Source organism: Drosophila serrata, unplaced genomic scaffold, assembly GCF_035046125.1.
Source record: "Drosophila serrata isolate PLE 108 unplaced genomic scaffold, ASM3504612v1 contig_382, whole genome shotgun sequence".
In the NCBI taxonomy this organism is placed as follows: Eukaryota; Metazoa; Arthropoda; class Insecta; order Diptera; family Drosophilidae; genus Drosophila; species Drosophila serrata.
In genome coordinates this window covers 5,153,682-5,181,473 of record NW_028257280.1, presented here as the reverse complement: position 1 = coordinate 5,181,473, position 27,792 = coordinate 5,153,682, and the positions used below count along the sequence as shown (strand labels likewise).

General features: G+C 38.1%; 3 protein-coding genes across 7 annotated transcripts in view; 2 read left to right on the top strand and 1 right to left on the bottom strand.

The window, feature by feature from the left end:
* The window catches only part of LOC110186882 (cAMP-dependent protein kinase catalytic subunit 2-like), a 115,535-nt gene extending 94,306 nt beyond the window's left edge, over window positions 1-21,229 (bottom strand). For all 4 annotated transcript variants that reach the window (XM_086840616.1, XM_086840618.1, XM_086840614.1 and 1 more), the window contains exon 1: window positions 20,433-21,229. The gene's annotated coding sequence lies outside the window, so the exon portion shown is untranslated. The remainder of the gene's footprint in view (window positions 1-20,432) is intronic.
* On the top strand, window positions 48-27,643 carry LOC110186774 (Zn finger homeodomain 1). 2 transcript variants are annotated; one of them, XM_020956043.2, is made up of 5 exons: window positions 48-658; window positions 9,425-9,585; window positions 9,703-10,449; window positions 22,028-24,053; window positions 24,117-27,643. In XM_020956043.2, exons 1-5 carry the CDS (start codon window positions 565-567, stop codon window positions 24,308-24,310), a joined length of 3,222 nt encoding a protein of 1,073 aa, XP_020811702.2. In that variant the 5' UTR covers window positions 48-564; the 3' UTR covers window positions 24,311-27,643. The 2 variants fall into 2 exon arrangements, with proteins under 2 accessions (XP_020811702.2, XP_020811703.2); XM_020956044.2 differs by lacking the exons at window positions 48-658; window positions 9,425-9,585; window positions 9,703-10,449 and adding an exon at window positions 21,229-21,823.
* LOC147642579 (uncharacterized) lies at window positions 24,491-27,643 on the top strand. The gene has a single exon (XM_086840620.1). It carries the CDS (start codon window positions 24,491-24,493, stop codon window positions 24,803-24,805), a length of 315 nt encoding a protein of 104 aa, XP_086696746.1. The 3' UTR covers window positions 24,806-27,643.
* Window positions 27,644-27,792: the final 149 nt, after the last annotated feature.

Here is a 27,792-nt window from a genome sequence, read left to right as displayed (position 1 = left end):
GCTCTAGAGCTCTCTCTCACTGTGACGCTGCCACTCTCTTTCTCTCTGTCACACGAACACGAGAACGGACAACGACAGCGACGGCGACAGCGGTGAAAGCAGCGGAAACCTCAGATGCTGGGAAAAGTCAGAACTTGGGAATCAGTTGGGAAATTCAGTTGAAAATTGTACATCGCGACGGCAGCACACGCGTCGCTCTCGAGCAGTAGTTAAAAGTAAAATCACGCAGAAAAAAATAATAAATATATAACTCGGCATCGAATTCAAATCTCAAGTGTGCTACAAAACCAAAACAAACAAAAAATAATAAACCAATGAAAAAATTAATAGTAATAATAATAATAAATTGTGTTTCAATGTTGCAAAACGCCAATAGATAAACCCCAAAATAAAAAGAGGCCCTTGTACTCAAATGGCGCCCAAAACGTGTGCTTTTCTTCAACGCAAGAATTTATAAGTCCTTAAAAAAAAAAAACAAAAAAAAAGAACCCCAAAATTCGAAAGTAGAAAAAAGAAAACAATAATAAAACAATCTAGAAATATACAAAAATACAAGCATTCCAAATGTTGTCCTGTTTGGCGCCGTCGTCTTCACGTTTCGGCCAAGAGGATACCATCATACAGCAGAGCATGCCATCCACCGCCTTCACCATGCAGTGTAAGTGATTTAATAATTAATAATTCATAATTCTATAGATGATTTCTATCTATGATTCATCTTAAAATTCAAACAAAGTTTGCTATCAGCAAAGCTTGGAAATTGTGTATGTTTGTGTGTGATTTGCGCGGGAATCTATAGGATGCAAGCTTGACAGTTTCCAGGAAAACAATCTTTAAGAGCTCGATGTGTGGCCTTTACCTCAAAGGAAAATATACATATACAAAAAGAAACTATAGTAAAAACAAAACGATTCAGGATCGTTTTTGTAGGGTTTCAAATTACACAAACTTTTAGCTTGATCAGCAGACATAAGGGTTTAGGAGAAATATAAATAATACTCACTTACTTACTTACAAGAGATGTATGTATATATTCTTATTTCTTACTTACAAGATATATACATTCTTAATTACTTACTCACAAAATATATAAATATATACCTAGTACTTGCTTCCTCTCATTTTCTCAACCAATTGCAGCCACATTTCAATTTGATTTGTTGGCAACCTGTCCTTGCCTTGAGCACAAATCTCCTCCCACTTGAAAAACCAAACGACAGGTAGCTACCCCTAAAAGCAGGTTCAATCGCATGCGCAGGTACAAACTCAAAGAACTGCACAGAACCTCTCACAAGAAACCTGTTTCTAATGGCCAATAATTTCTGCGTCTTTGAGTGAGTGTAAACAAGGCATAATCATAAAACTGTCAGTGGATAGAGCTCATCAAAAGCTCAAAAATTAATTGAAAGCGCTTAGGAAATGAATTAGGAAAAGGGAAAAGCATGAGGAAAGAAAAGGCAGGAAAATCATGAGAAAAGGGAAGAAATCTAGTCCAAATGCTGGAGAATCTGTTGGTCCAAATCTTCACAAAACGCCCACGAACCGGCAACTGACAATTGATAAGTCCGCTAAAGAGACGGATTAATTGCACATGTTCTCCTCAGAGAAAAAAAAAAAGAATAGGACGAAGATCTACAGATACACCGCATTGTAGCGCCCATAAATTATAATTTATGGCTATTTAAGCAGCTCTGTTTCTGTGGGTGGAACTAAAAGCCCTCGGAACACGAACAGATAGTTTGGCTAATCGATCAGAAACACACAGGTTGGCCCACATACTCTATATATTATATAGATGCGCCTCAACAGATATATGTATATCTCTGATCTTTCTTTTTTCTGCTTTTTGTTTTTATTTTTTATTCCTGGCCAACTTTTGATGGCGCTGGGCAGCTGCTTTAGCGATGGATATTAATCGCTGGCAACATACGAAATTCTGTTCGAAAAAGAGAGAGGAAAGATTTTCGGTTTTTTGGAAAAGCTTGTACTAATTTTCGGCGTGTGTTGTGTCGCATTTCGTAATGGCTCCAAAAACTGCCGTAAATCAAATATATAATTTTTGCCAAGGCAAAAAAAAAACCTGTCGCCTGTTATCACCTAGACAACAACTGAGGTAACGCCCCCTTTGGCAGCTATAATTATCAATACTATATATCAATACTATATAGACTCGTGGCCCCTAAATCAGTGCTAATTTTCAACCATCAAAGTTGTTGTTGTTGTTTCTCTGACTTTTGTATCTTGAACCTTGATAGGATTCTTCGATTTGATTTTATTTCGATATATATTATATGGAGAAACTCCCTTTTGGTAACTTTACTAATTAATCATTCTAGGTTTGCTGTCGTTGGCTGTCAGTTTTATATGCTGGTCCTTGTCTCAAGCCTCATTTATAACTTTAGCCCATCCTGCAGGCTTCATCAGTGACAGGACTCTCTCTGCTCCTTTTTGGGTAATCGAAATTAAACAAACTTGGCCCCCAAAACTATCTGGGCAAAAGATGATTAATTTCTGCCTAAGCTCAAGTGGAGTTGGACTTTGTTTTTCCCCCAAAAAATAAACACACATTTCCCTGTTTGAATTCAGCTTTAAATTGAGAGCAAAAAAAGGACAATAAATCAATGAGGGAAAAGTCCTCTTTGATATCCTGCTTCTCTCTGTACAACCTGCCGCAGCTTTGGGCAAATTATTTGCCACATTTTTTACGTTTATTTTTGGTAGCTGCTGCTGCTGTTGCTGCTCAAAAGTAAATTGTTTGCCAATATTTTTTGCTGCCCTCTTTTTTATTACTGTACTGTACTGTGCACACAATTGAAACAAAGATAACTTTGAAACAGTTGTAAAGTGAAAATTGCACGGAATGTTGCTGCCTGTGTGAATATTTTTTCTTATTTATTTAATGCCCAGCCGCACAATTTCTGTGTTGCTTTTGCTGCTGCCTTGGTACCTACCCCCTTGGAACCTGCATAAAAAAGTGCCAAAAAATCGGCACAAACAAAAGGGTGCAGCACCATCCCCCTAACCCCCTTTCCCCGGAATAAACACAACAAGGAAAAAAGGTGTTGCCAAAGGGCCTGGCAAAATTGCAGCGCCAAAAGTGGAGGCATCCCCCCAAAAAAGTCCTTGCCAGGCACAATTTAACATGTAAACGATTTTGGTTAACGCTGGAAAAAGGCTGTTGGGGGAGTGGCTATCTCCCACTCTGATTGGCGTTCAATTGCAATAAATTTCGCACAATTGCACAATAATTGTTAAAAAGTTTTTTAAATAAACAAAAATAGTCAACGGCTCTATTGTGGCTGCTGCACGGCACAGCAGGAAAAAGTTTCAATTGCATTCGATGCTCGGCGCTTTTGTTTCGAGCCTCGTTTTTGAGTCCTTTATTTTGCAGGGATTGGTTGGAAAAATATATAAACTCACTCTGAGAACCAAGTGAATATCAATTAGCCAAGTTTAACTGAACTTTGGTTACACATATATTTCACAGTTTAATGAAGAGCCAAAGTTTTAAATTGATTTATATTTATATCTTCTTGAAAAGTTTCATTTTGTTTTTGAAGTTTATATAAACAAAAACTTATTTTATGTTTTCTTTTCTGTGGAGTTTTTTATATTTATCACTTAAAGTGGTATATTTTTATGACAAAATCATAAATATAGTACTTATTTTTTACAATCTTTTTAAAGTTTTTATTTAGTTCTGAGAAAACAGTCGTTAAAATAAATACTTGAAAAGAAAAAGTGTCATATTATTTATTGACTTGATTCCTAAAGTGCATATTGAGCAAAATACTATATATTTTTATAGTTCCTGGAAATGTATATTTTACTTTATTTGGAGTTCAAAAAAATATGTTTTAAAGTTTTTTGTAAGCTTGTTATTAATATTTATTGATTGCTTTCCAAAAATCGATACTAAAATTAAAGTTTAGTCTTTGAACTATCTTTATCTTTATTAGAAGTTTAAGAAAAAAATGTTTTGAGATTGTTTGTAAGTTTGGTTTTATGATTTGTTGATTGATTTCTAAAAATCGTAATAGAAACTAACGTTTTGAGAAGTAGAAGATATCTAAAACTAACTTTAAAAATAGTATATAAATAAATATATGTAAAAAAAAACTATCTTATAAGCAAGAGCCATAATATATTTCCTTTACTTTGAACACCTCCTTTCTTCCTGACATATTTCCCTAATTGCTTGTCTTTTGAAAAAGTATCTTATGGATCTCTAGTATCTTTTGGAGTTCCAAGCAAGCATTTCCACCATCCTTTCCCTTTCTCTTCGAAAACACCTCTTTTCTGGGCATATTTCTCTAATTGCTTTTACCCAGGCACAACTCCAATTTCAAAAACCAGAAAACGCCCACACACACACATATTTTTCTGCTGATATTTTTTCAAGGTAAATCGCAGAAATAGTTTTGCGCCCCCGGGACACATATGTTTTCTTCTTTTTTTTCTTCCCTAACCCTGCCCTGCCCTGCCTCAAAAGATGCCTCAGTTTATATATATATATGGAGAGAAGGGACACGGCTCGCTTGGCTATTAAAATTTCACACTCAGCAAAGCAAAATGCTACAAATAAAATAAACGTGCAACGTGCAACGCTGCTGCAACGCTGCTGCAACGTGCAACGTGCAGCATGCAGGAAAGCAGCAACGCAGCATCAGCTTGCTGAACAAACAAATAAACGCAAAAGGGCAGCAAAACGGCTGAAATGCATCTCCCCGCTCGAAATGAAATCTCTATTTATAGCAACTCCATCGTCTGGCTACGAATCTGCACCTTTTGCATCCCGCCACTTGAGGGGCAAGCCAGGGCCACCTTTGTGCCCATTTGTGGAAAAAAAATATATATAAAAGTGGAGAGTAGACCAGGGCAAAGGTGTGACACAGGGAGAAAATTGTACAGACTTTAAGGGGCTTTTATAGAAAGATTTTTATGAATATATATAGAAAAATGTATTGAATTTAGGAAGAAGAAACTGGTTCAAGAAATTACTACAAAAGTTGGAGAAAAACTCAGTTTTCTCTCTTCGATCTTTGCATACTTTTTAAATATAAACCCTCCCTTCTTTTGCTCTCTAAAATATCTTTACCTATTTCTAAAACATTTAAATATTAAATACATTCCCTACTAAATATTTAAACCTACTTGATATTCCTACTTTATTTTTTCTCTGTGCATCAATCTGTAGGTAGGTAGGTATTAAGTCCCCGAAAGAGTATTCCAAATTTAGAGCGATTATCGAAGGACAACTCCATATGCCACTCACATGTGTATATATATATATATACCTCTCGGGTTCGATTTTTACTGGGCACTTGAGATTGGACACGGATCGAAACTCTAGACCCTCCGCGGCAAGAATTTTCCTTACCGTGCGTCCAGTTTTTCATTTCGTTCTATTATAAACTTTCGCACGTTTGAAACCCGACTTTTGGTGGGATATTCAATACACATAATAAAAAATAAATGGGAAACCTTCCCACAGGTTTTCATTTACACCAAATTAATTGCTGCAATGTCTGATAGTGTCATTTTTCACAGACATAATTAGCTAGCTTTTCTGTACTAAGTGTACTCGCTCATTTGCAGAATATTTATTTCATAAATATGCTAAACGCAATCATTAAGTGCAAATGAGTGCAGTGAGTCTGTTTATAATTAAGTGTTAAAAATGTATGTTTATTTGCATTAATCTCCCCCTCCTCGCATAGGCGCCCACCTGTCGTCGATTTGTCTGCAAACTGCGTCAGCAAGAAATTCCCCCATTCTCTCACCTGTCTAGCTAAAAAAAACTGTCATCGACTTGGGTTTCCCAAGCCCGAGAAAAAAAATAAATATAAAGAAAATCAAGAAAATATAGACGTCCCCACGCACACGTTGTGACAATCGGCTGTCAGTGAAATATTAAAAAACACTTTGGGCCAACGAGTGACAGTGAGAAAAGTCAGGTGGAAAAATATAAAATAAAAATGAAACAAAAAAAAAGATGGACGCTGCTAAACATAAATTAAATGCTCAAAATAATTTTCAAAACACACGCAAACATACCAAAAACCAAGGCGAACAGCAAAGAGAAATAAATAAATTTGCATTAGCCGGGCTTAGTCGAAATATGTCTGGCTAATAAAAGTTGGCAATAAAAAAAGCACATAAAATTAGTGGGTGCCGCAAAGAAAGATACGATATTCAGCTAGAGTCTAACAGATACAGATACAAATGTATCTTTTGCTTGGTTATTTTGCCATTGATTTACGCCCGCCTGCCCCATCTACGTATTATTTATAATATTCTCGATTCCCACATCCGTTCCCCTTCCACCTAGTTTTTCCCCTAGATTTTCCTTTTTTTTTTTGTGTGTGCGCGTGTTTTCCACGCCGCACAGGTGAACCGACAACAACAACAAAAAGAAAACACTTGACATCGTTCCAGAAGATTTCCTTTTTGGCATTTTGATTGGCGATTTACTGGGCAGCTTTTGTTTTTTTGGCAAACGTGCCGCCACCCATAAATATTGGCCCTCTTTTCTTAGTAAAAAAGTATAACAATTTTTAAACAAAACAAAATATATAGCTCTAATCAACAACTGTCAAAGCAGGATATATATTATATATGTTGTTTTTATTTGGTTTAAATACAACAATTTAATTATTATTTATGGGGGAAATATCTTTACTTAAAACTTTACGTAATCCTAGTGAAAGTTATTGAAAGTTTTAATAAATAAGAAAGATATTGTGTTTAATCACCTTTGATTAAGTAAAATTTATTCTTAGGGTTAAGTCAGACAATGAAAGATTAATAGAATATGGATTCTGTGTTTGATGAGGTTTGAATTAAGATATATATCTTCTTAGAGATCAGTTAGGTAAAAAAATAATGTTTAAGATAATATTTCTTGAGCTCTGGTTATGAGATATATTAACTATGACCTGGATTTTCAAAGTTCATTTCTGAAAAATTAATATATTATAGTTAACAATTTCTGTTTATTATTTTAAGGTCTTTAAACCTTTACATTTAATAATTTTAATATTTTATATCATTTAAATTATATTAAATTGGGATTTATTTCTATAAAAATACTTTTAATATTTAAATGAGTTCGTATATTTAACTACAGTTTAATGACAATTATTTCAATTCAATTTCAATTTTAATTATTTTACTTGTTTCCTACTTCCAAAGTATTTTTAATGCTGCTTTCTTCTGTATTTTCACTTCTAAAAACTTAATTCTTTTTCCCCAAAAAACTTTTAAAATTAAAAATAATACCTCAAATTTTTTTATTTCCGATTTCTACTTCCCCCCTGGGAGCCCCCACCTAACACACACTATCAATCAACTTCAATTGGTTCGCGTTCAGCGCAAAATAGTTGAAAGACATTGCCACTGAAAGCGGAGACCAAACAGTGACAAAATAAATATATATTTAACAAATAACGCTCAAGTTCCGTAGAAACAAATACACGAAAAATTCCTTTTCATTTCAGTTTTTTTCGGTCTTGAAGCATAAATTGAAATTAATTTGCGGGACACTTTCAATATTTCAGGGGAGAAATATATATACAGAAAAAAGTGTAAAAATGGGAAATTCTCTGTCCGATATTGCGTTAATAATAATTCCTCACGCTTTGTGTCTCGGCTCGGTTATGAAAAATTGATTGAGCTAAATGAGCTGGTGACACACTTGTTGAATTTCACGTTGTTTTTTCTCTCCATCCCCTCCACTCCCCCTTGGAGCATTTTCCTTTCAAGCATATTATGCTGATGAAACATAATGTTTCAGTGTGCGAGAGGAGTGTGTGTTTGTGTAGGGCTATAAAAAAGTGTTGTAGTTTTACAACTTTTAATAAAAATGTCATTAGGCAGGGCGAGTGAAATAAATTCTTGAAAATAAAAATTATAAACTCGATCGAGAGTGAAGAGATTCTGCCGCGTGTCAGCTGTTGTCCTATAATGGCTTTTAATGGCTTCTTAAGTGTCACAGTACCTATATATAAATATATTTTAAATATATATATTTCCTATATAATTCCCTTTTTGATAGGCCCGCATCAGAATCAATTAAGACAGATTGCAACTATCGAAAGTGAAAACGTGCAATGAACTTATTGTAGATTGCGCTTGATTGAAACAGCGACAGCCCTCAGATACAGATACAGATACAAATACAGTTACCGCTGAAAGGTAGCAGGGTTCATTCATTCCACAAAACCCGTATAAGAGAGCGTCTGTTTCGATCATAATGATCATGATGATATAGCCTCGGTTAATTGGCTTAAATTAAGGTAGTGATCAGAACAAAGACTCGCTTTGTGTGGACCATCAAGAAACTCGAGTAAAAAGAAGACCAAGAAAAGGCTGAACAGAAACTCCATTTTGCTGGGAGTAACTCTGAGGTAGATCTGACAGATACACAGATACATAGATACTCAGATACACAGATACCCAGATACAGATACAAGAAAGAGAGGGCAATTGAGTGACCCTCGGGAACTGAACAAAGCAATCTTCTTCTGAGACTCTCTCTCTCTCCTTCTGCGCTGCCATGCTTGAACGCTTTTTTTCAACTGATTAAGTCAACTCTTCTTGTTTCTTGTTTCTTGTTTTTTGTTTCTTATTTCTTCTTTTTTTTACTTTCTTGCTTCAGCGTTCTTTTTCGAAAAATTCCTTCTCCACTTCTTTATTTTGCTTCTTCTCCTCTTCGGTTTCTTTGGTGGTTTGGGGTAACCATGAGATCATCGCCTCCATGGATTTCCAGCCTTGCGTGAAGGCCCGCAAAAGTTGATTTGCCACGAAATTAAGTCGATCCAACGCAGCCCTTGAAGGCACTCGAAGAAAAATAATTCAGATCACTATGATTTTGAAGCCTTAATATATATTAAACCGAAATTTCACATCATTAATAGGCAGTTTTAAAGATTCTTATATTAAAAATCGTTAAGAAAAGAGTTATAATAAACTGTATCTACCTTTAAAGTAAGGAACACCTTTTTAAAACATTTTTATCATAATAGGGTAATAAATACTATACTTTTATAGATACTATAGTACTATAGATACTATATTATAGAGACTATACTATAGATACTATATTATAGAGACTATTCTATAGATACTACACTATAGATACTATACTATTTTAGAAACTATAGTTTACAAAATAATTGAGATCAGTTTGATTGTTGAAAGCAAAATAGACATTTTTTAACCTCTCTGAAATTGATTTAATTTCAAACTAAGTCCAAAATTTCTTTCTCTTCATTCTTTAGTACCTCAAACCCTTCTCTTTTTTTTCCCCGCCGCAACTCACACTTGGCATTTCTCATTTGGTTTTCAAGTTGCTTTGCTCATATTTTTGTTTTTATGGTTCTTAAACGATCTGGCAGTTAATTTGCTTTCCATCTCCCCACAGTCCCCTCGCTGGCCTCCAGTCTGCTTCATCACAACCAGTCGCCGAAGCATAGCAATCCAGGCAATGTGGTCCAGGATGCCCAGATTGCACAGCCAGGACAGGCAGCAGATGCCTTTATGGTCAATTGCACCCAATGCCACAAGCGATTCATAGGGTTTCAGGTGAGTTAATTACACTTGAAAATCTACAAAAATTAACACTAAAACAATCACAAAATCTAGTTGATTTTCTATAATAAATTTTCCTTTAAACTCCGTTTATATTTTTCAAAACAACAGAGCCTCAGTGAGCACATTGCCAGCGAGCATCCCCACGACAAGCTAAACTGTGGAGCTGCTCAGCCCGAGAGCGATGCTGAGGATGAGCAGAGCAATCTAAGTGGCAGCAGCAGTCGGCGGTACATCAAGTCACCTGGGCAGGTTGCCACTGGACACAACACCAACATTAGTGCCAATTCCACTAGCAACAACAACTCCAGTAATAATAATAACAACAACAGTGAGCTGACCAAAAACCACAACAGCAACACAACGCCAAAAATGTCACCCATGTGCTCACCTGGCTCCATGCCACCGAGTGACTTGTTTGCTCACCTGCCCCAAGGAACGCCACAGTTGCAGTTGCAAGCACAGTTTATGGCCGCCGCTTTGGCCATGCAATCCGCCCGAACCGCTAGCTCCAGTTCGCCACAGCAACACCAGCAGCAGCAGCAGCAGCAGCTGCAACATCACCAGCAGCAACAGCAGCAACATCAGCAGCAGCAGCAGCATTTGGCCTTGCAGCAACTGCTGCCACCTCAGCTTCCTGGTAGCAATAGCAGTGTGGGTAGCAATTCCGCCTACGATTTGGATTTGAGTGCTCCACGATCCACTTCCAGTCCGGGCTCCACCACCGGAGATCGAGAGCTGGGCGGTGCCTATCCCTGCATGCAATGCACAGCTGCCTTTGCCACACGGGAGCAACTCGAGCAACATCAGCTGTTGCACTCGCCCAGTGGCCAGCCAGCGGCACAGAATGTCTCTCAGGTGAGTTTATTAAATCTTATTTAAATATATTTCGATATACCATAAATATAATTCAAATAGCTATATAAATAATTCACTTAAAAAAACTTCCCAGAAAGCAATTTGTTTACTTTGAAATGAAATGATTGCATAAATGAATAAGTAACCTTTAAGCATGATAAGCATTAGTAATGCTTGAAAAATCGAAAACTTAAAGTAGAAAGAAAAACATCATTTTGAAGATTTCTAAACTTAAATTTGGAATTATTTAGGCTTAACTATAGCTTCAACTCAATTCGAATTTTAGTGAATACTTTCTGTTGAATACCATTTCTCAATTTCAATTAAATCTTGTAAGAAATATTTCAAAAGCCTCTAAAAAATAAATCCCCCGTCGGTGGCAATGACTAAATCTTTAAAATGATGCTGTCAGAGGATAGCAATTCCTGGAAGCTGATAAGCCACAGAATTCTTATTCCACAGACTCTTACGTGTTAAAGTTCGTGGATCTGTTACTCATCCATAATCTTATACATAAATACATTATGAAAAGGGGGAAAAAAGTGAGGGGCATATACATATATTCTATATGATCTTTGAACACACATCACGTTGAGTTGAGTACAATGCGTGGGCTTTGTTTTGCGGTTAAAGGGAAGTGAGCAGGCTCTCAGCGATAACAAGTACAACCCAGCATCCAATCCCAATCCCCATCCTCATCTCCATTCCCATTCCCAACCGATTCAAGTCTCTTGATTTCAGCAAAAAACCTTATGCATATTTCCTGTCCGAGAGTTGAAGAAACCTTTAAGAAACAAGTTTTATATTATCGCCTGCATTCGAGGGAATTAAAGATCGACGAGAGGTTTTTCCTGTGGTTTTTTATATTATATGTTTTTTTTATCGTTCGACAGCAGGAACAACAACAACAACAATAATAAACTATGATAAGAACGGCATAAAAATAAAACGTAGGCGTTTACCGAAACACTAAGGAGAGAACTAGTAAAAACGTAAATTCCCCAATGACGGCAAGGGAAAAAAACAATTGGGGGTGTTATCAGAAAATGGGGCATAAAAAAAGTGTATGTAAGATATATATATACATACATCATATATTTTTTTATATAGAAAAATATGGAGGCAGACTGTCATAACTCCCAATTGTGCACTTGTTTTGTGTTCTTTTTTTTCTAAGGCCTTGTGATAAGGCATTAAAATAAATGTTGCCACAAGCAGGCGGCAACTCGACCTGATAACACCTACAAACACACACAACACACACCCCTACCCCCACACTTGTTTTTCTCTTGTCCTTCGTCGCCATCTTTTCTGGGGGTTTTCCTCAAGAAAACTCAGGCCTGCCACCATGATAAGAGAAAATTCGAAGGGAGAAATGGGTAGAAAGATGTCGGAAAAAAGAGTGGTCTTTGGTTCTGGTTCACCTTGGAGCTCTACCCAGCGGCTATTAAAGCCACATAAATTATAATTTTGTTGCATTTTCCCCCCTCTTCTATGTACTAAAATACACACACACACATCCATTCCCTTTCCCATACTCATATAACTTTTCCCCCTCAAATCTTTCGTTGGTCATAAATTCATATGGCTAGTTTGTTGTTGTTTTTTTTGGGGGGAAGAGGCTGTTTTTTTGGGGGGAAAGGAAAACGAAAGGAGAGTTGGAGAGCTCATCTTTTTTACCTTTTCCATATTATGAGAGACAGCAAGTGAAATGAAAAAGTTTGACACCATCCCCAACGAAACCCGAAAAACATAATGAGATGAGATTTGAAATTTTTTCTTGATACAGTGGATGGAATAGAAATATATATTGTATTATTTACAATCATATAGAAGATATAGAAAATATAAAAAAAATATAGAATGTTTATAAAAAATTATAACAAGAAAGGAACCCGAAGTTGTTATACTTCTTGTTTGCAATAATATTTATAGGATCAAATCGGAAATCGATTCGCATTCTTTAAATCAATATTTGTCGATATTTTTATATGACAAATTTATGATATTCTAGCAAGAAAATAAATTGGCCATTTTTCGGAAATTATAAATTTTTGAAGTATCATAACTTAGCCAAAAAAGATTTTGTTTTAATTCGGAAAAAGTTGTTCTGTGTTGAGTTGGTCTTTACAAGGTTAATAAATCTACATACTAAATTTAACATTTGAAATTTTGTCAATTTTTTATAATTTTATCACCTTATATTTTTAATGAAAAAAAATTTGTCAAAAATTAGTTTCTTTTCTATGTGCCTAGAAAGATTCGCCTGTTAATGCTTATCTAGAATATATATAATTTATAGGGTCAGAAATGACTCCTTCACTGCATTTTTAGCTTCTGACTGAAATTATAATACCCTGTGAAAGTACTTTAAATATTATTTCTAAAATGTATAATATTTCTCTAAATAAATTTCTAGGCATTATAAACTCAATATAATACTTATTAACTCTCCTTAAAAAAAACATCGTACTACCCTTACTCTCTCTATTCCCAATTTATCTTCACTTTTCCTTGATTATTTTCCACTGTACTCTCCCTGCTCCTTCTGTTTTTTTTTTTACTTTTTTCTGAACTCTTTTGCCGCTGTCCATCGTTATTAATATTTACCTAAGCTGCAATGATTGCCAGTCTCTCGCAAAAAAGCTAATAAAGTTGGCCAAGCGCAGCAGGTTTATGAGTTGCAAACTTCACATCACATCTCCCTCCCCTTCAGCTCACTTTCGGGAAAATCGCCACTTTCGGTTGCATATAATTTACGGCTTTGTTAATGACATTTAAACATTTAAACACATGCGAAATGGGCCCAAAAACTGGCAACAACAGCCACAATTGACACATGGGCAGAGAATGCAAACTGCAAACTGCAAACTGCAAACTGCAAAATGCAAAATGCAAACTGCATTCCCATCCGAACTCCGAAACAAACCAATTATAATTGATGTGGCACATTGCATTTATTTAATATTGTTGGCCATTCGCTTTTACACGTGTTTCGGCTCCGTATTAAATTATTATGTGTGAAAACAATTAATTATGCGGTAAACAAAAAAAGCTGCCAGAAATAACAATAATGCCAAGCCGAACGCCGCGAATGCTCATTATGGAAAATCAGGCTGCCAGGACTCACAAAAGTAGGCAACCAAAATGCGATTTCTGCCATTTTTATTGAAAAGGCATTAAAATGGCCAACAAACAAGGCCGCAGGCGTTGACAGCGGGGGAAGCAGGGAAAGAATATCAATCCGTATTGGTGGCCAACAATGTTGATGCAACATTTAACATTTGTTGTTAAGGTCAACATCATTAACCAAAAGGGGAACGAGTCCAAATGGCAGGCCATAAATTATGGAGCACAAAAAAAAAAGAGAAAAGCAGAGGTCCTGGCACAACTTTCAGCAGAGAAAAAAAGTGCAGCAATTAAATATTTGCTTAACTGCACAAAAACACACACATCACACACACATGGCTGCAACTTTTTGGCCACAACTCATTTGGCGGGTTTGGTCAACGCTTCCGTTGGCCACCTTTTGCCCGGCCACAAAAATAAAGGGGAAGGCAGGGAGCCAGAGGAGCAGACAATTCAAATTGAAAAATTATATGCACTTTAGGTGTAGAGTCCTGGACGAGTCCTGTGTGAGTCCTGCCGGTTTCGTCTTTTCGGCGCCGCCGTCGCTTGACGAACGAAGCGAGTGAAAAATTAATAGCAATTTATTTAACGCCCCTTTTCTGGTCTCAACCCTTTTTTTCGTATTGGTTTTTTCCCCCCACTTTTTAATGTATTTTTATGTATGTACGAGTATTATTGCGGACACTGTAAGGTCAAGGGTTAAAGGGTATGTGTTGCTGTTAAAAGTTTAAAAATTATATGCAATTAAAGCGAACAAATTAAAAAACTTTCTCAATGCAAAAGTCACAAATTATTGTAAATGGAGTTTTAAATAAAATATGTAGAAATGTTTACAATTAGTTGGAATAATAAATAATGCCTATAAATGGGAGTGTTTTCTATTTGAAAAGTAAAGATTTATTGTTGAGGAATAAATATAGAATGTGATTATAATTAAATTAAATAAAATTATTATGGTATTTAGTAGGAAAAATTATGAGTTATCTTTTCATTTCCACTTTCATAAATATTTCTTGTAATTATAGTAAATTTATACATATTTCTCCTTGAAAATATATATTTAAATAATTGTAATTAGTAGCAAAAATAATTATTCCACTCAACAATTGAACTCTATTACATTTCCACTTGAGAAACTCTAAGAAAAAAAGGAAACCCAACTGTCTGTAGATAATTTTTTATGGTTCCCATTCCCCTAAACACATCATCATCATCATCATCGTTGAGAGTTCCTGTTTCCTTGAGGATATCCCCTCCTGATTTTTTTCCTGAATTTCTCCCCCGCAGTTTACACCTGCACTTTTCCACATGTCAGACTACAATTTAAACTTCTTGTTTCATTCTCTGCTTTCCTTTTTTTTTCGTTTTCATTTTTAAGTTACTCCTGAGATTTATATCAACTTTCACCGTGAGGGCCATAAATTATGTGGCTCCGTTTCTCACATGGAAATTCCTCCGACAATTTCCCGGTCCCGTGGGTTTTTTCACTTGTGACGTTTATTGTGCGGTTGTTACTTGATATATTTAATGAGAAATGTTGAGCAGGGGAATTGGAAAACTCCAAGGGGAATGAGAAGAAAGTAATAGTATTTAGTACTCAGTACTCGGTACTATATAGTGTTTGAAATAAATGTATATTTTGGACACTCGTCTAGATTGTGAGGAGATTGCACTTGAAGATGACTCCGAGAGAGATTTAAAGAAGTTTAGAATTGCAGTTGTAAATGATTTTTTATGGAAATTGTTAAGAGTTTATGTAAGTCCAGAAAAGTGTTGTTAAAACTGCCACTTGTTGAGTGATAAATATGATTTAGAAATTCGAAATTATAAACAATACTTAAGAGAAACATTTTTAGGTGCTTTAGTTTATTGTTAAACGATAGACACATGGTTTAAGATTGGCTTGAGATTCCTGGAAAAACTTGTATCTTTTTAAAAGCTGATTTCCAGTTAATAATTCACATTTTAAATGAATTTCAGACCTCAATTATTAATGACATTTCGAGCTAAATTTGATAAGAATTGAAACAATTTAAAAAAGCAAGACACCCACATAAAATAAAAACATTTCCCTTGTTTTACTGAAAAGATAATCGTACAAAAAAATACCCAAATACCCATGACTAAATTCTGATAAAAAGCAATTATTGTAAAATGTATAAAATTAAGCACAGCAGCTGCTGGCCTTCCTAAATATTAATGAGAGAGGAAAAATCATAATTTTTAACCCGACACGTTTCGTTAATTTCCTCAAGACTCCACACGGCTTTTATCAAAAGTAATAAATTTAATTTATATCACGGCGTCGCCTAATTTATGTTTGCCTAATACGCAACTAATTTTCGCGCAGGTTCCTCTCTGTCCGTGGAAAAAAATCAGGGCAACGCCGGCATCATTGAGAAAAACGTTTTATTTATAAACAATTAAATTTGATTTGTCGCTGCGTTGGCAGCGCTGTCGTATGGAAACGAAATGATTCGAAAGAGAATTTTCCTTCCATATTTTTTTTTCTTCAGACTAAATGATTTATGGAAAATTAATAATTTAAAATCCCAGAGATACTCTCGAGTATCTTGTGTTGTCTGCACAAAAGCGTAAAAAACCAAAAAAAACGCATAAAATATTGAGAAATGCGGCAGTGGATAAAAGTATTTCCCTGTTAAAACGATCGTGTGTTAATCAATTTTCACCAACTGGGAATTAATGCAGAGATGATCGCACGGATCTCGATGAAAGTTAATGAACCCGAGAACGTAATATAGACACACACAGATCCATTGTTCTAGCTTATGGCAATAAATTAACCCAGCCGAAGTCCGGGCTCACACTTATCAGGCTTTCCCTTCCCAGGATCGGTGGATCGGTGGATCGATGGAGATAACCCCAAGTGATCTTTGCTGATCGCAATTCCACGAGGTACTACAATTAGTTCTGTCTCTGTCTGTAGCTCTGTCTCTGGCAAAGGTACGTCAATGGCCCCCAGTTTGTGGGGATTCATTTCATTCATTTGAAAAAAGCGAACCCTAATCAGTTTCTATATTTTCTTTACGGTGGCAGCTGCGGCGCAGATAAGCTCACAAAAATTGGGTCGCGTATTTCGCTATAAAGCAGTTAGATCAGACATCATTATGTTCGCCGTATTTTTCACTGACTTCGTTTCATCTTTTTGCGCTAAACATTTCTTTGTGGCGTCGTTAATATTATTATTTCTTTCGGTTTCTGTTTTTTTTTTTCGGTTGACCTCAAAAAGAAATAAAATAGAATAAAAGAAAAACACGAGGAGCATACAAAACTTTGCGCTTGTCGCTTGTTGTTATTTTTGTTTACGCATTTCGTCAGGCGACAGGTGCGCTTCTCTATATCTAATAGATACTATATAGACATCCATGTTCACATTTTTTTCGGTTCCACCTACAGTGCGTTTCGAAATTGTTGTACTAGTTCATCGGACAAAAAGAGTGGGTTATCGAAAGAATCGTTTTTGGTTCAAGAGTTATCGATTTAAAGTATTAGAACGAATATGGATATGCTTAAAGAATATTTTATATGGAAAAGGGTAGTGATAGGTATAAATACTTAAGGATACTAGTTAAATATTTAATAAATAAAACATTTAAATACTAAATACATATCTTTTAAATATTAAAATTAAGTTGGAAGTGCAGGTTAAGTAATATTGACTGGTTATCGATTGTTTATTATTATTAAAAATAATCCATAAACTGGCTTTATTGTAGGTTGTGTCCATTGTAGGTTGTTTAGAAATAAATCGTAAATCCCCTTAGTATTTATAATTTCTATTCTTTGAAATTCATAAACCATAATTTAATAATTTCATCATAATCTCAATATTTTCATACCCCACTGTATCCATTATTCTCCACTGTGACATCGTTCGGTATTTTGTCAACATTGTTTGCTTGCCTTTGGTGTTGTCACTTTGAAAGCCGAACGATCTCCCTTTGGTCGATCATCTTTTACGGCCAATTATGTGCGCTATTATGGCCAAATTCCCATGTCACTCACTGCATAAAGCATTTTGGCCCCAGCAAATCGTGAGATACGTTCACAAATTAGCTCTCTGTCCCCGTCGAGACATTATCTTGGTCTATATATGTATGTATGTATAGTATCTGTCTGTGTTCTTGAGTGGGCCTCGTTCGTTTGATTTGTCTATTAGTTGGGCGGCAGCTCCGGGCGTTTCTGGCCCACCTACGAAGCGTGGCTATAATTATAGCCAAAGGCTTGTCGCCTGCAATTTAAACAGGCCAAAATGCAATGTCCAGTACAATTTACGATGACGAGCGCTTTGAAGCCAGAGGAGGAGCCATGTGTGTGGTCCAGAAAAATTACTATCAATAGTAGTTTCCGGCTGAATTTTTTTTCGAGCGACTGATAAGCGACATCCCGCTGACTTTTCAAATAGTTGTTGATGCCGCTCACCTGATCCCAAAATCAATTCGGTAGATAGAGCTGGGTTTAGGCATTGTTTTCACATTGGCTAATCCAAAATCACAGCCACCAGGCACCGTCACAGTTCCCTGTTTAAGTCCAGTTCCCGACCCTGATCCGCTTTCCAGCTTGTTTACGCGCACACGCGCCTCTTTCGAATCGATTGAGTAAGCGATAGTGCTCGCTCTTATCAGCTATGAATATTATTACCCCGAATATTCTTGGAACTTCGAATGCTGATTTTAAGGTGGAAGTTCCACCGTGGAACCAGAAAAGTACACGTTAGAAAATTAGCAGAAAAACGTAAAGTGCGTGTGTATTTTAAATTAGATAATGAGAAAGAAATACAATAGGAAAAAGTATCTGTATTTAAATAAGTGCTATAAAGATAAGGGGATCGGTTGTACCTAAGAAATATATCAGGTTTTACACTAAAGATTGTAGGAATAATTATATTAGTAAAATTAGGCAACATGTTCATTAATAAGATGAAGATTGGGTCATAACATCTCAGCGATAAGTTACAATACCTTATTAAAATTATTGTTTATCAAAAGTATTAATTAATAACAAAAATATCAAATTTCTTTTCGTGTACTTTGCCAATGCTATGGCCTCCTCCTCCTCCACCTCCCCTTTTAATTTCCTACAGTTCAGATGAAATTTAATTAATTAAGCGGCTAGCAACATGTGGCAAAGAAGGGGCGCGTGTGCGTGTTCTTATCGACACTAATGCTGACTGAGGTTAGACTGTACCTTTGGCCACACACTCGAGTGGTTTAGGTTAGCTTCTGGATGGGATTCCATGTGCGCCAATGGTCCCATTCACTTCAGGGGGAAATCAATCAATTTTCAACTTTAGCTCAAGTGGCAGTGGCTCCCCTGAAATATACACTTGAGTCATATGCACACCGTCTCTCTATATCTGTCTCTCTCTTTCTCTGTCTCTGTCCGTCAGTTAACCCCCGGGTTAGCGGACATCTTCGTGGGGCTTTTGTTAAAAGGTAGCTTCAATTGGCATTTCCGCTGTTCAGTTCATCGCAAATATAATAATAACTACAACAACAAAAGCGCATAAGAAGAATCCGGCTGACGCATCCAACAAATAACAAAATTGGAACTTACCTTTTGTAAACGTGTGCACTAAGCAAGAACGCGTGTATTGGTTGAGTATCTGTGTGAGTGTGGTGGCGTATCTCACGGCTGCCATTTTCATTTCCATTTCCATTTCGTTTGCGCTGCGCCTCGCTTTACATTTAATTGATAACGCCGACGACGGCGACGACAACAAAGCGCGTACATTGTGAGCGGCGGTTTAATGTCCGCTCAGTGAGGTGTCTACAGTGTTCACCCCGATGATCGATAGTTTACATTAATAGTTTTTACTACTTTATTATACTTTGCAAATAAACTGTAGTTAAAAAAGTACTGATTTTGTAAAATGTGTAAAGAATTTGTAATCCCATTTTTGTTTAAGACACAATCTTTCCAACTTCCTTCCTCCCCAGTTACCACTGTACGCATTGCGTTCTATCGTTTGTACCGTTATATGGTTCTAGGTAGGCGTAATCGTTGCGGTTTACAACCGACAATCGCATACCGACAACCTGATTAAGCGTAAAGAGTGCTTATATGCTTATGCGGTGAGCCAGAGCGAGACGGAAAGAGCTACTGACTCCGCACGCCATGCAATGGCTGAGATAACGGGTTTTTCGCTTCTAGAGCGCCTGTGTGAGTGGGAATGAGCCAACAACAGGTGGCCATGCTGTGGCAGGTTCAGATGTATATATGTACATATATAGGTAGAAAACCTCTCGTTCTCACTCACTCACTCACCTGGCTGGCAAATGGCTGCCGCTGCTTATATCTGTTATGTTGACTTTTGTCATTTTGTGGAGTATCGACTGACGTCACCAGTTGGGCTGCAACAAGCGTGGCAGGTAGAATAACATTGGAATTTGAGTTTCCAAACGGAAACGGAAATTGTTATGGCTGTCGAAACGATGAGGGAAAAGCACATTTTCCCGTCCGTTTGTTTTTTAGCAGCAGCAGCAGCAGTACAAACAAATTAGGATCGCTATAAATGTATTATTTTTCTCCGCACGCTAAAAACAATAAACACGGTGTCACGTTGTCGAACAAAACTAATTACGATACATAATAATAGTTTTCATGTGTGTGTATGTGTTATTTTACAGTTTCGAAGGGGAATTTGTGATCTCATCTCGAGTGTAAATTGGTTATGCGTTGATGATAATGACTAATAGCGCAATGCGCGTTAATTGAAATTCATGAGTTAACCGGCAATGAGGCGTCAAAGTCCATAAAGCGGTACAGTGGGGCTTATAAATATGTGAACAGTTATGGAATACATGTAAAGTATAAAGGTTTTGCCAGCTTACCAAATTTTAATTCAGTTCCACTGTCCCCTGTTCCGGCATACAGCGCAGGTCGTGCCAATAGTAGCTTAATTATGATAACGATCGTCCAGTGTCGTGAACTTTGGCAACAAATAACAAATCCTATTTGTTTTTGCTTTGTAAACCGATGAACGCGAAGGTGAGACAGCATTAACGGGAAAGTTCAACGCCTGAACGGTAAACAACACTCGCACACACACACAACGAACCCGTACACACGCGTCGTTCGATAGAGAAAGAGATGGTCGATGGGGAACTACCGGAGTGGGACGGGGATAACAACACGTGTTGCCATCTGTCCGACGAAATCACCGCAAATCTTTCAACGCGCCCGCTAAGTGGGAAAAGTGGAAATGGCTCCACTTTCCCTTTCATTTTCACTTTACACCGCGCTGCTGCACCTTTAAACGAGAGTACCGGAGCGAGAGGGAGCTGCATTTGATGCGTTCAATTTGTTGCCAAACAAATCAAAATCAAAGCACAAACAAAAAGATTTGATTAGCATCAGCTGTTGAAACATTTGATGTGATGTGATGTGCGCCCGGGCGCTGTTGCAGTTTGTTTATTTTAGGCCGTTGTTGATTGTTTGGCTTAGTTTTCTTTCTTTTTTTGTCGCAATTTTCCAATTGAAGTTGAATTTTTATTGGGATCCCACAGCTGAGCGCAGCTTGTGTTCGCCTACCCCGCACTTTTTCTTTTGAGCGCTCTCTCTGTGTGTCTCTCTCTCTCGCTGTGGGGTCTTTTTGTGCTCGTCTTCCTGCTCACCTTGCATTGTTGTTGCTGTTGCCGGCACTCCACCTCCACCTTCGCTGGAAGTGGAACTATGGCCATCCCTTTCGCACTGCCCTATTCACTTCGCCAACTCTTCGCGCTGTCTTCGTTTTCGTTTCATTCTTCACTGTTGTTCGCCGCGTTCGCACTTCTCTCTTCGTTCTCCGCGCGTCTTGTTTAATTTCCATTTTAATTAAAGTTTTCGCGTGTTTTTATTATGTTTTACGGCGCTCGATTTCAATAACGTTTTGCAGTGCAAATCTCCAGAATCACAATGTTTCGAAATATCACAAAAATATCTGCATTTACGACTCGGGAAACAGCAGAAGCTCACAAAAAATGAATCGTTTTCGGTGGTCGCTTTTGATTTGGCCTGCTTTGTGGTCTCGGTCTTCTTGCCTTGAAACAAATTAGAAAGCCATTAAATTTAAGACAAATAAATAAGCGCGCTTGTTGTTTTAAACAATTTTTATTACCTGTGCGTTGGTGTTTTTCGTATTTCTTCTGCGTGGCCCCAAAAACCAAGCAGCTACCAACAACAATTAGACAGACACAGAATGTCAGCTGCTGCTGTGACGCTGCTGGCGTCGCAGTTGGTAGAGGTAACTGTTTTCTTTTCCAAATAGAAGAACGTAGAATGAGAGAATCATGGGCATTAGGGATGGGGATGATGCATTAGTGATGAGCTAACGAGTTATTTTAATGATATCGATTATCTTTGTTATATGAATATTTAATTAAATGTAATTAATATTTACCTAATTTAAATATCCACTTTAATCAAACAATTTCTTTATAATTTCCAGACCTGCCGCATCTGCCAGAAGGCCTTCGCAAATGTGTATCGCCTGCAGCGGCACATGATCAGCCATGATGAAAGCGCTTTGCTGCGAAAGTTCAAGTGCAAGGAGTGCGACAAGGCTTTCAAGTTCAAGCATCATCTCAAGGAACATGTCCGCATCCATTCCGGGGAAAAGCCCTTTGGCTGCGACAACTGCGGCAAGCGCTTCTCCCACTCGGGCAGCTTCTCCTCCCACATGACGTCCAAGAAGTGCATCAGCATGGGCCTGAAGCTGAACAACAATCGTGCTTTGCTCAAGCGGCTTGAGAAGAGTCCCGGCTCCGGAGGCGCCGCTCGTCGGTCGCCCTCGGATCAGGGCCATAAGCAGGATCAGCAATCGGGACTGCCGGGTTTGCCCAATCCAATGATCTACTTTGCCAGCGATGCTCAGGGACAGGCGGGAAATGCAGCGACCACGCCCTTCCAACCCTTCCATCCCACGAACTACATGAATGCGGCTCTGTTTTCCTTCCCCAATCCCTTCATGGCTGCCGCCGCTTTGGATCCTCGCGTTCATCCGTACAGCATCCAGCGGCTGCTGCAACTCACGGCTGCTGGACAGCAACAGAGGGAGGAGCAGGAGCAGCAACAGCAGCATCAGGAGGACAGGGAGCCCGAGGAGGAGACGCACGATGAACCCAAGCTGGTCATGGACATTGATGAGCCGGAGACCAAGGATCTAAGGGCAGCCACACCCGATATCCAAGAAGAGGCAACAGCTCCCATTAAGCAGGAGCCCAGCAGGGAAGCCTCTCCAGTTCCCGAAAGTGATCCTGCTTCGCCGCAGGAGATCAAGCAAGAGCAGGTGCAGGAACCACTCTCAGTAGAGGAGGTTGAGACACAGTGCACGGTTGAAGAGCCCTCCCAAATAGAGCAACCCGCCGATCTACGCTGCAGTCGCTGCTCCAAGCAGTTCAACCATCCAACGGAGCTAGTGCAGCACGAAAAGGTGCTGTGTGGCCTGATCAAGGAGGAGCTAGAGCAGCATTTCCATCAACAACAGCAGCAGCAGCAACTGCAGCACCAAACCACGTCCTTTGTGATGCCCTCCGCCAGCGAAGAAGACGACGAGGATGAGGAGATGGAAGAGGAGCCGCGACAGGAGAGCGGTGAGCGCAAGGTCCGAGTGCGAACGGCCATCAACGAAGAGCAGCAGCAGCAATTGAAGCAACATTACTCCCTGAACTCACGACCCAGCAGAGATGAGTTCCGTATGATTGCTGCTCGTCTGCAGCTCGATCCCCGCGTGGTCCAAGTCTGGTTCCAGAACAATCGATCTCGGGAGCGAAAGATGCAGAGTTTCCAAAGCAATCAAACCACGCCGGTGGCCAACAATGAAGCGCAGACATCGCAGGTTTCACGTGAGGATCAACCCTTGGATCTGTCCATTAAGCGAGATCTGCTAACACCCAAAAGCGAGAGCTCGCCACCCTACATACCACCTCAGAACACTGAGGCCCTGAATCCAGAGGCTGCCATCAATCTGAGCAGGAAGTTCTCCAGCTCCGCTTCGATGTCGCCAGCTTCGATTTCACCCTCATCCGCAGCAGCCATGTACTTTAACGCTGGCCCACCGCCTTCGCCGCCCAACAGTCAACTGGAGGCCACTCCTCGAACGTCCGGCCAGGCCTTTCCTGGATTGCCCTATATGCTGCCCATGCCCCGACTCCCCATGGAGGCCCTGTTCCAAATGCGTCCCGGTGGCGAATATGCCCCCAATCATCCCCTGATGAACAGTATTAAGCTGCCCGATTATCGTGGCACAAGTCTGAGTCCCGGCGGATCAGAGAAGCGTTCGTGGCGCGACGATGACTCGCGCATTTCACATGAGGATGACTTCAGCGGTGGACTGCTGCCGCCAAAGCCAAGGCGAGGCAAACAGGAGACCCATGGCCATGCTGGTGATCCCGATTTGCCCTTTGTGTGCGATCAGTGTGACAAGGCCTTCGCCAAGCAGAGCTCATTGGCACGCCACAAGTACGAGCATTCCGGTGAGTGTAACTTATTGTTTTATAAAATTATTTCCTTAACTAATTCAAGAACTCTATTCTTAGGTCAAAGACCCTACCAGTGCATGGACTGCCCCAAGGCCTTCAAGCACAAGCATCATCTGACGGAGCACAAGCGTCTGCATAGCGGCGAGAAGCCCTTCCAATGCTCCAAGTGCCTAAAACGCTTCTCTCATTCGGGCAGCTACAGTCAGCACATGAACCACCGCTACTCCTACTGCAAGCCCTACAGGGAATAGGTAAGCGACACCTCAGTGCCGTCCACCTGCCAACCAGGAGCAGTTCCCCAACCGCCGGGAGGAGCGCCGCCACCGCCGACATCCAATCGTGGACGTCGTCGCGTCCAGTCGTTAAATCCAGCGTATCCGCCGCACCAGCACCAGCATCCCCATCATCCGCATCCACATCCCCTGGCCGCCATGGCCGCCTACCAGCAACAGCACCAGCAGCAGCATCAGCATCGTTTGGCCTGGAATGGAGCCGGAGTGATGCTGCCACCACCGCCCAGTCAGCAACAACATCGTCCGCCGGCTCCGCATCCGCCGCCGCTGCTTTCGGCAGCGGGTTTCGGCCAGCCGCCGCCAACGGCAACGCAGTTCTTTCACCATCATGCAGGACTGCTACCACCACCGCCCCCGCCGCAGCAGCAGCAGCACCAGCAACAGCAGGCTGTGGGCACGCCTACATCCTCGCCCGCCTTTGACTTCTTCAATGCCAAAATGTTTCCAAATTAAGCAAGAAAAGGGTTCGTGTACCAGCTAGAAGCAAGCTTCCAACTCTGGTGGAGGAACATGCTTAGTGGGTACACGGAACCAGGTGCAGTACACGACTTACAGGCTGTACTTAATATAACAGACGGAACCAGAAAAATCTCAAAACGTGCAGGAACACACAAAACAACACACACACACGAGCACCTTTAGATCGAGTCGAAAGAGAGAAATATTTTTTATAGCCATTTAACCTACCAAAACAAAAACAACACCCAAAAAAATCAAAAGGAGGAGCAGCGAGAACAAAAAACAACCTTTCGTTTGAGCGAATTTATTATTTTTTATTATTATTATATATTTTACAAATGTTGCAACCGCTTTTGTTTCTTTAGTATTCATTTAACGTTTACGTTTAGAACTTAAGTTTCGATCAGAGATATAGATTTATCTATTTTTTTACATTATACATTAATCGATTAATGTTTTTAGTTTATAGAAGCTGGCAAACCAGTACCAAGTGCTGCAGAATACTCAACAAAAAAGCATATATCCTAGATGGAATAAATATGTATATATTTTTTACAATTAATGTATATTTGCTTAAGTTTTTATATTTACTTTACCCTTTTTAATTACACCTAAAAACCTCCGGACCAAAAAAAAAAGAAGAAAGATAGAAAGAAAGCTAAGAAAACAGACAATACCGAGACGAGACCAGAGAAAACAGATACAAAAGTATTATGCAGCAAAAAACTGTATTAAAGCCACCACCAAAAACACACAAAAAAACATTGTAATGTCCACGCCCCCTATTTTTTTTTTGTTTATGTAATTTAACATTAATATGGAAAACCCACCGCTTGCCCGCACGCGTTTCAAGCTCTCTCACTCTCTCTCTCTCTTACTTAAGAAACTTTGTCAAAAAAGAAAACAAAAAGTACTTTCTCGAACTACGCTTTAGTCCCTTAACCTCGTAACCTCCTAACCCTTAATCCGGAGCACGAACACCTACAAGATCATTCCATTTTGGCCAGAGCAGGTGCAAACTCATATGCATTTAGGCCTACGGCTCGCCAATAGACAGACAGAGACACGTTTGTAAAGCTTAAATATTCGCAAAAACCCAAACTAAAACTAAATCTAAATGCTAAAATTAAACACTAATGCTAACACTAACATTTAATATATATATACATATATATATATACGAAACGAAACACACAAAAAAAACTTAATTTGGCCTTACTAAAGATTATTTAACAATTAATGAATTAATTCAAAACTGTGCTTAGTTATTAGGTAGAAAGAAAGAAGACGTTTGAGAATACTCAAGCAAAAGAAAAACCTTTGGAAAAGTCTCGCAAAAAAACATAAATTAGCAAAATTCCATGTGCGTATTAAATGTAAAAAAAATCGAAAAAGAAAAAACCCTATTAACTATCAAAGTGTTTGCCATGACAATAAATTTTACGACTATGTAATTGATAAAGAATAATGCTTTCGATTCCCAAAAGCTAGCCAAACATAAAAAACCAAAAAAGTCAACTTCACTTTTAAATCGTTTCAAAATATATTTAAATTGAGAACAACAATGATTAACATACAAACAAAAGGTTTCCAGAACAACGAACATTTCTTTTTTGATGTTTAACTTTGTCCCAAGGAATTTTAAGCCCAATGATTTTTCTTGCTTTTCCAAAACACAAAAAACCGAAAAAAAACAACAGAAACAGAAAACTGAGAATGAAAAACTCACACAAAAAAATGCATTTAATACTTAATTAATTTTTATATATTTGTATTTTTAACTGAGGAAGGAGAGGAATGTAGGAGGAGAGTAAATATATATATATATAAATATGTGTAAATATATACATATATTTTTTTGTAAATTATTTCGCATGAACAAAAGCTAGAGAATCCAAAACAAAACGCGCCCTGTTATACTCGAGTTGAGATACTTCAGAAATTCAGAAATAAACAGCCAGCACACACGTTTAGCATAAATTTAAAATAATTACCATTACAACCGTAAATACTTAGCCTAGTTAATATACCCTTAACAACAACAGAATGTTAAACCTTAACATTAAAAAAAAACAAACTCACTTATTTTTAAGCGCAAATACTATGTGGTTTTGTGATGCAGAACAGTTGAATGTTGCCACCAGCATGGATATTTGCACTCTAGGGCCTTATATGAAATACACACACTACACTCTCGTACATAAACATAAACAATTGTTAGTTATTTAAATGATACAAAAGAAAAAAAGATACACTTTTTAAAATTGTGTTCCAAACTCCGCACTCCCCGTTCTTTCCGCCTCTATATATCTATCTCTCTGTTAAAGTTGTTCACCTCCATTACCACTCTTTGTGTAAATAAGCGGAGCAGGAAAATCAGTACTTGTACTTGTGTATTATTTGTTTAATTTTTTTGTATGTTCAACAATAGCAATTAGCCACATTTAAGTTACCAATTAAGTTACCTCGTTGAAACGGCATCAAATGTTCATTTTATTGCTCGATCCGCTACAAAAAACAAACATCTGAATAAAAACAAAAAAGGAAAACAAGTAACCGACAAAAAAATATATTGAGAGACGAAAGAGAACAACAAACAATTCAAAAAAGTAACTTATATTTCAAATATTACGCATAAATGTATTTTAATCAAAAGTAAGCAAAATGATTCAAATGGATAAAAAAAAACACGCATTCATATATATATGAATAAAACATTTTTGTCTTGATAAATTTACAAAAAAAAAACCAAAAACAAAAACCAATTATTATAATTATTAAATTTACAACGTGAAAATAATAAACAAAAAAAGAAAATTATTAAAATTTAAATGCAAATGATTTCTTATTTGTGGGAGGATTTTGTATGGGGGGAAAGAATATAGACATATATATTCTTGATCAGCATCTCTTTAAAATTTTAAGAACTCTTTCTCCGACAATTATAATATAAATTCTATAAGAAAACATAAATATAAATA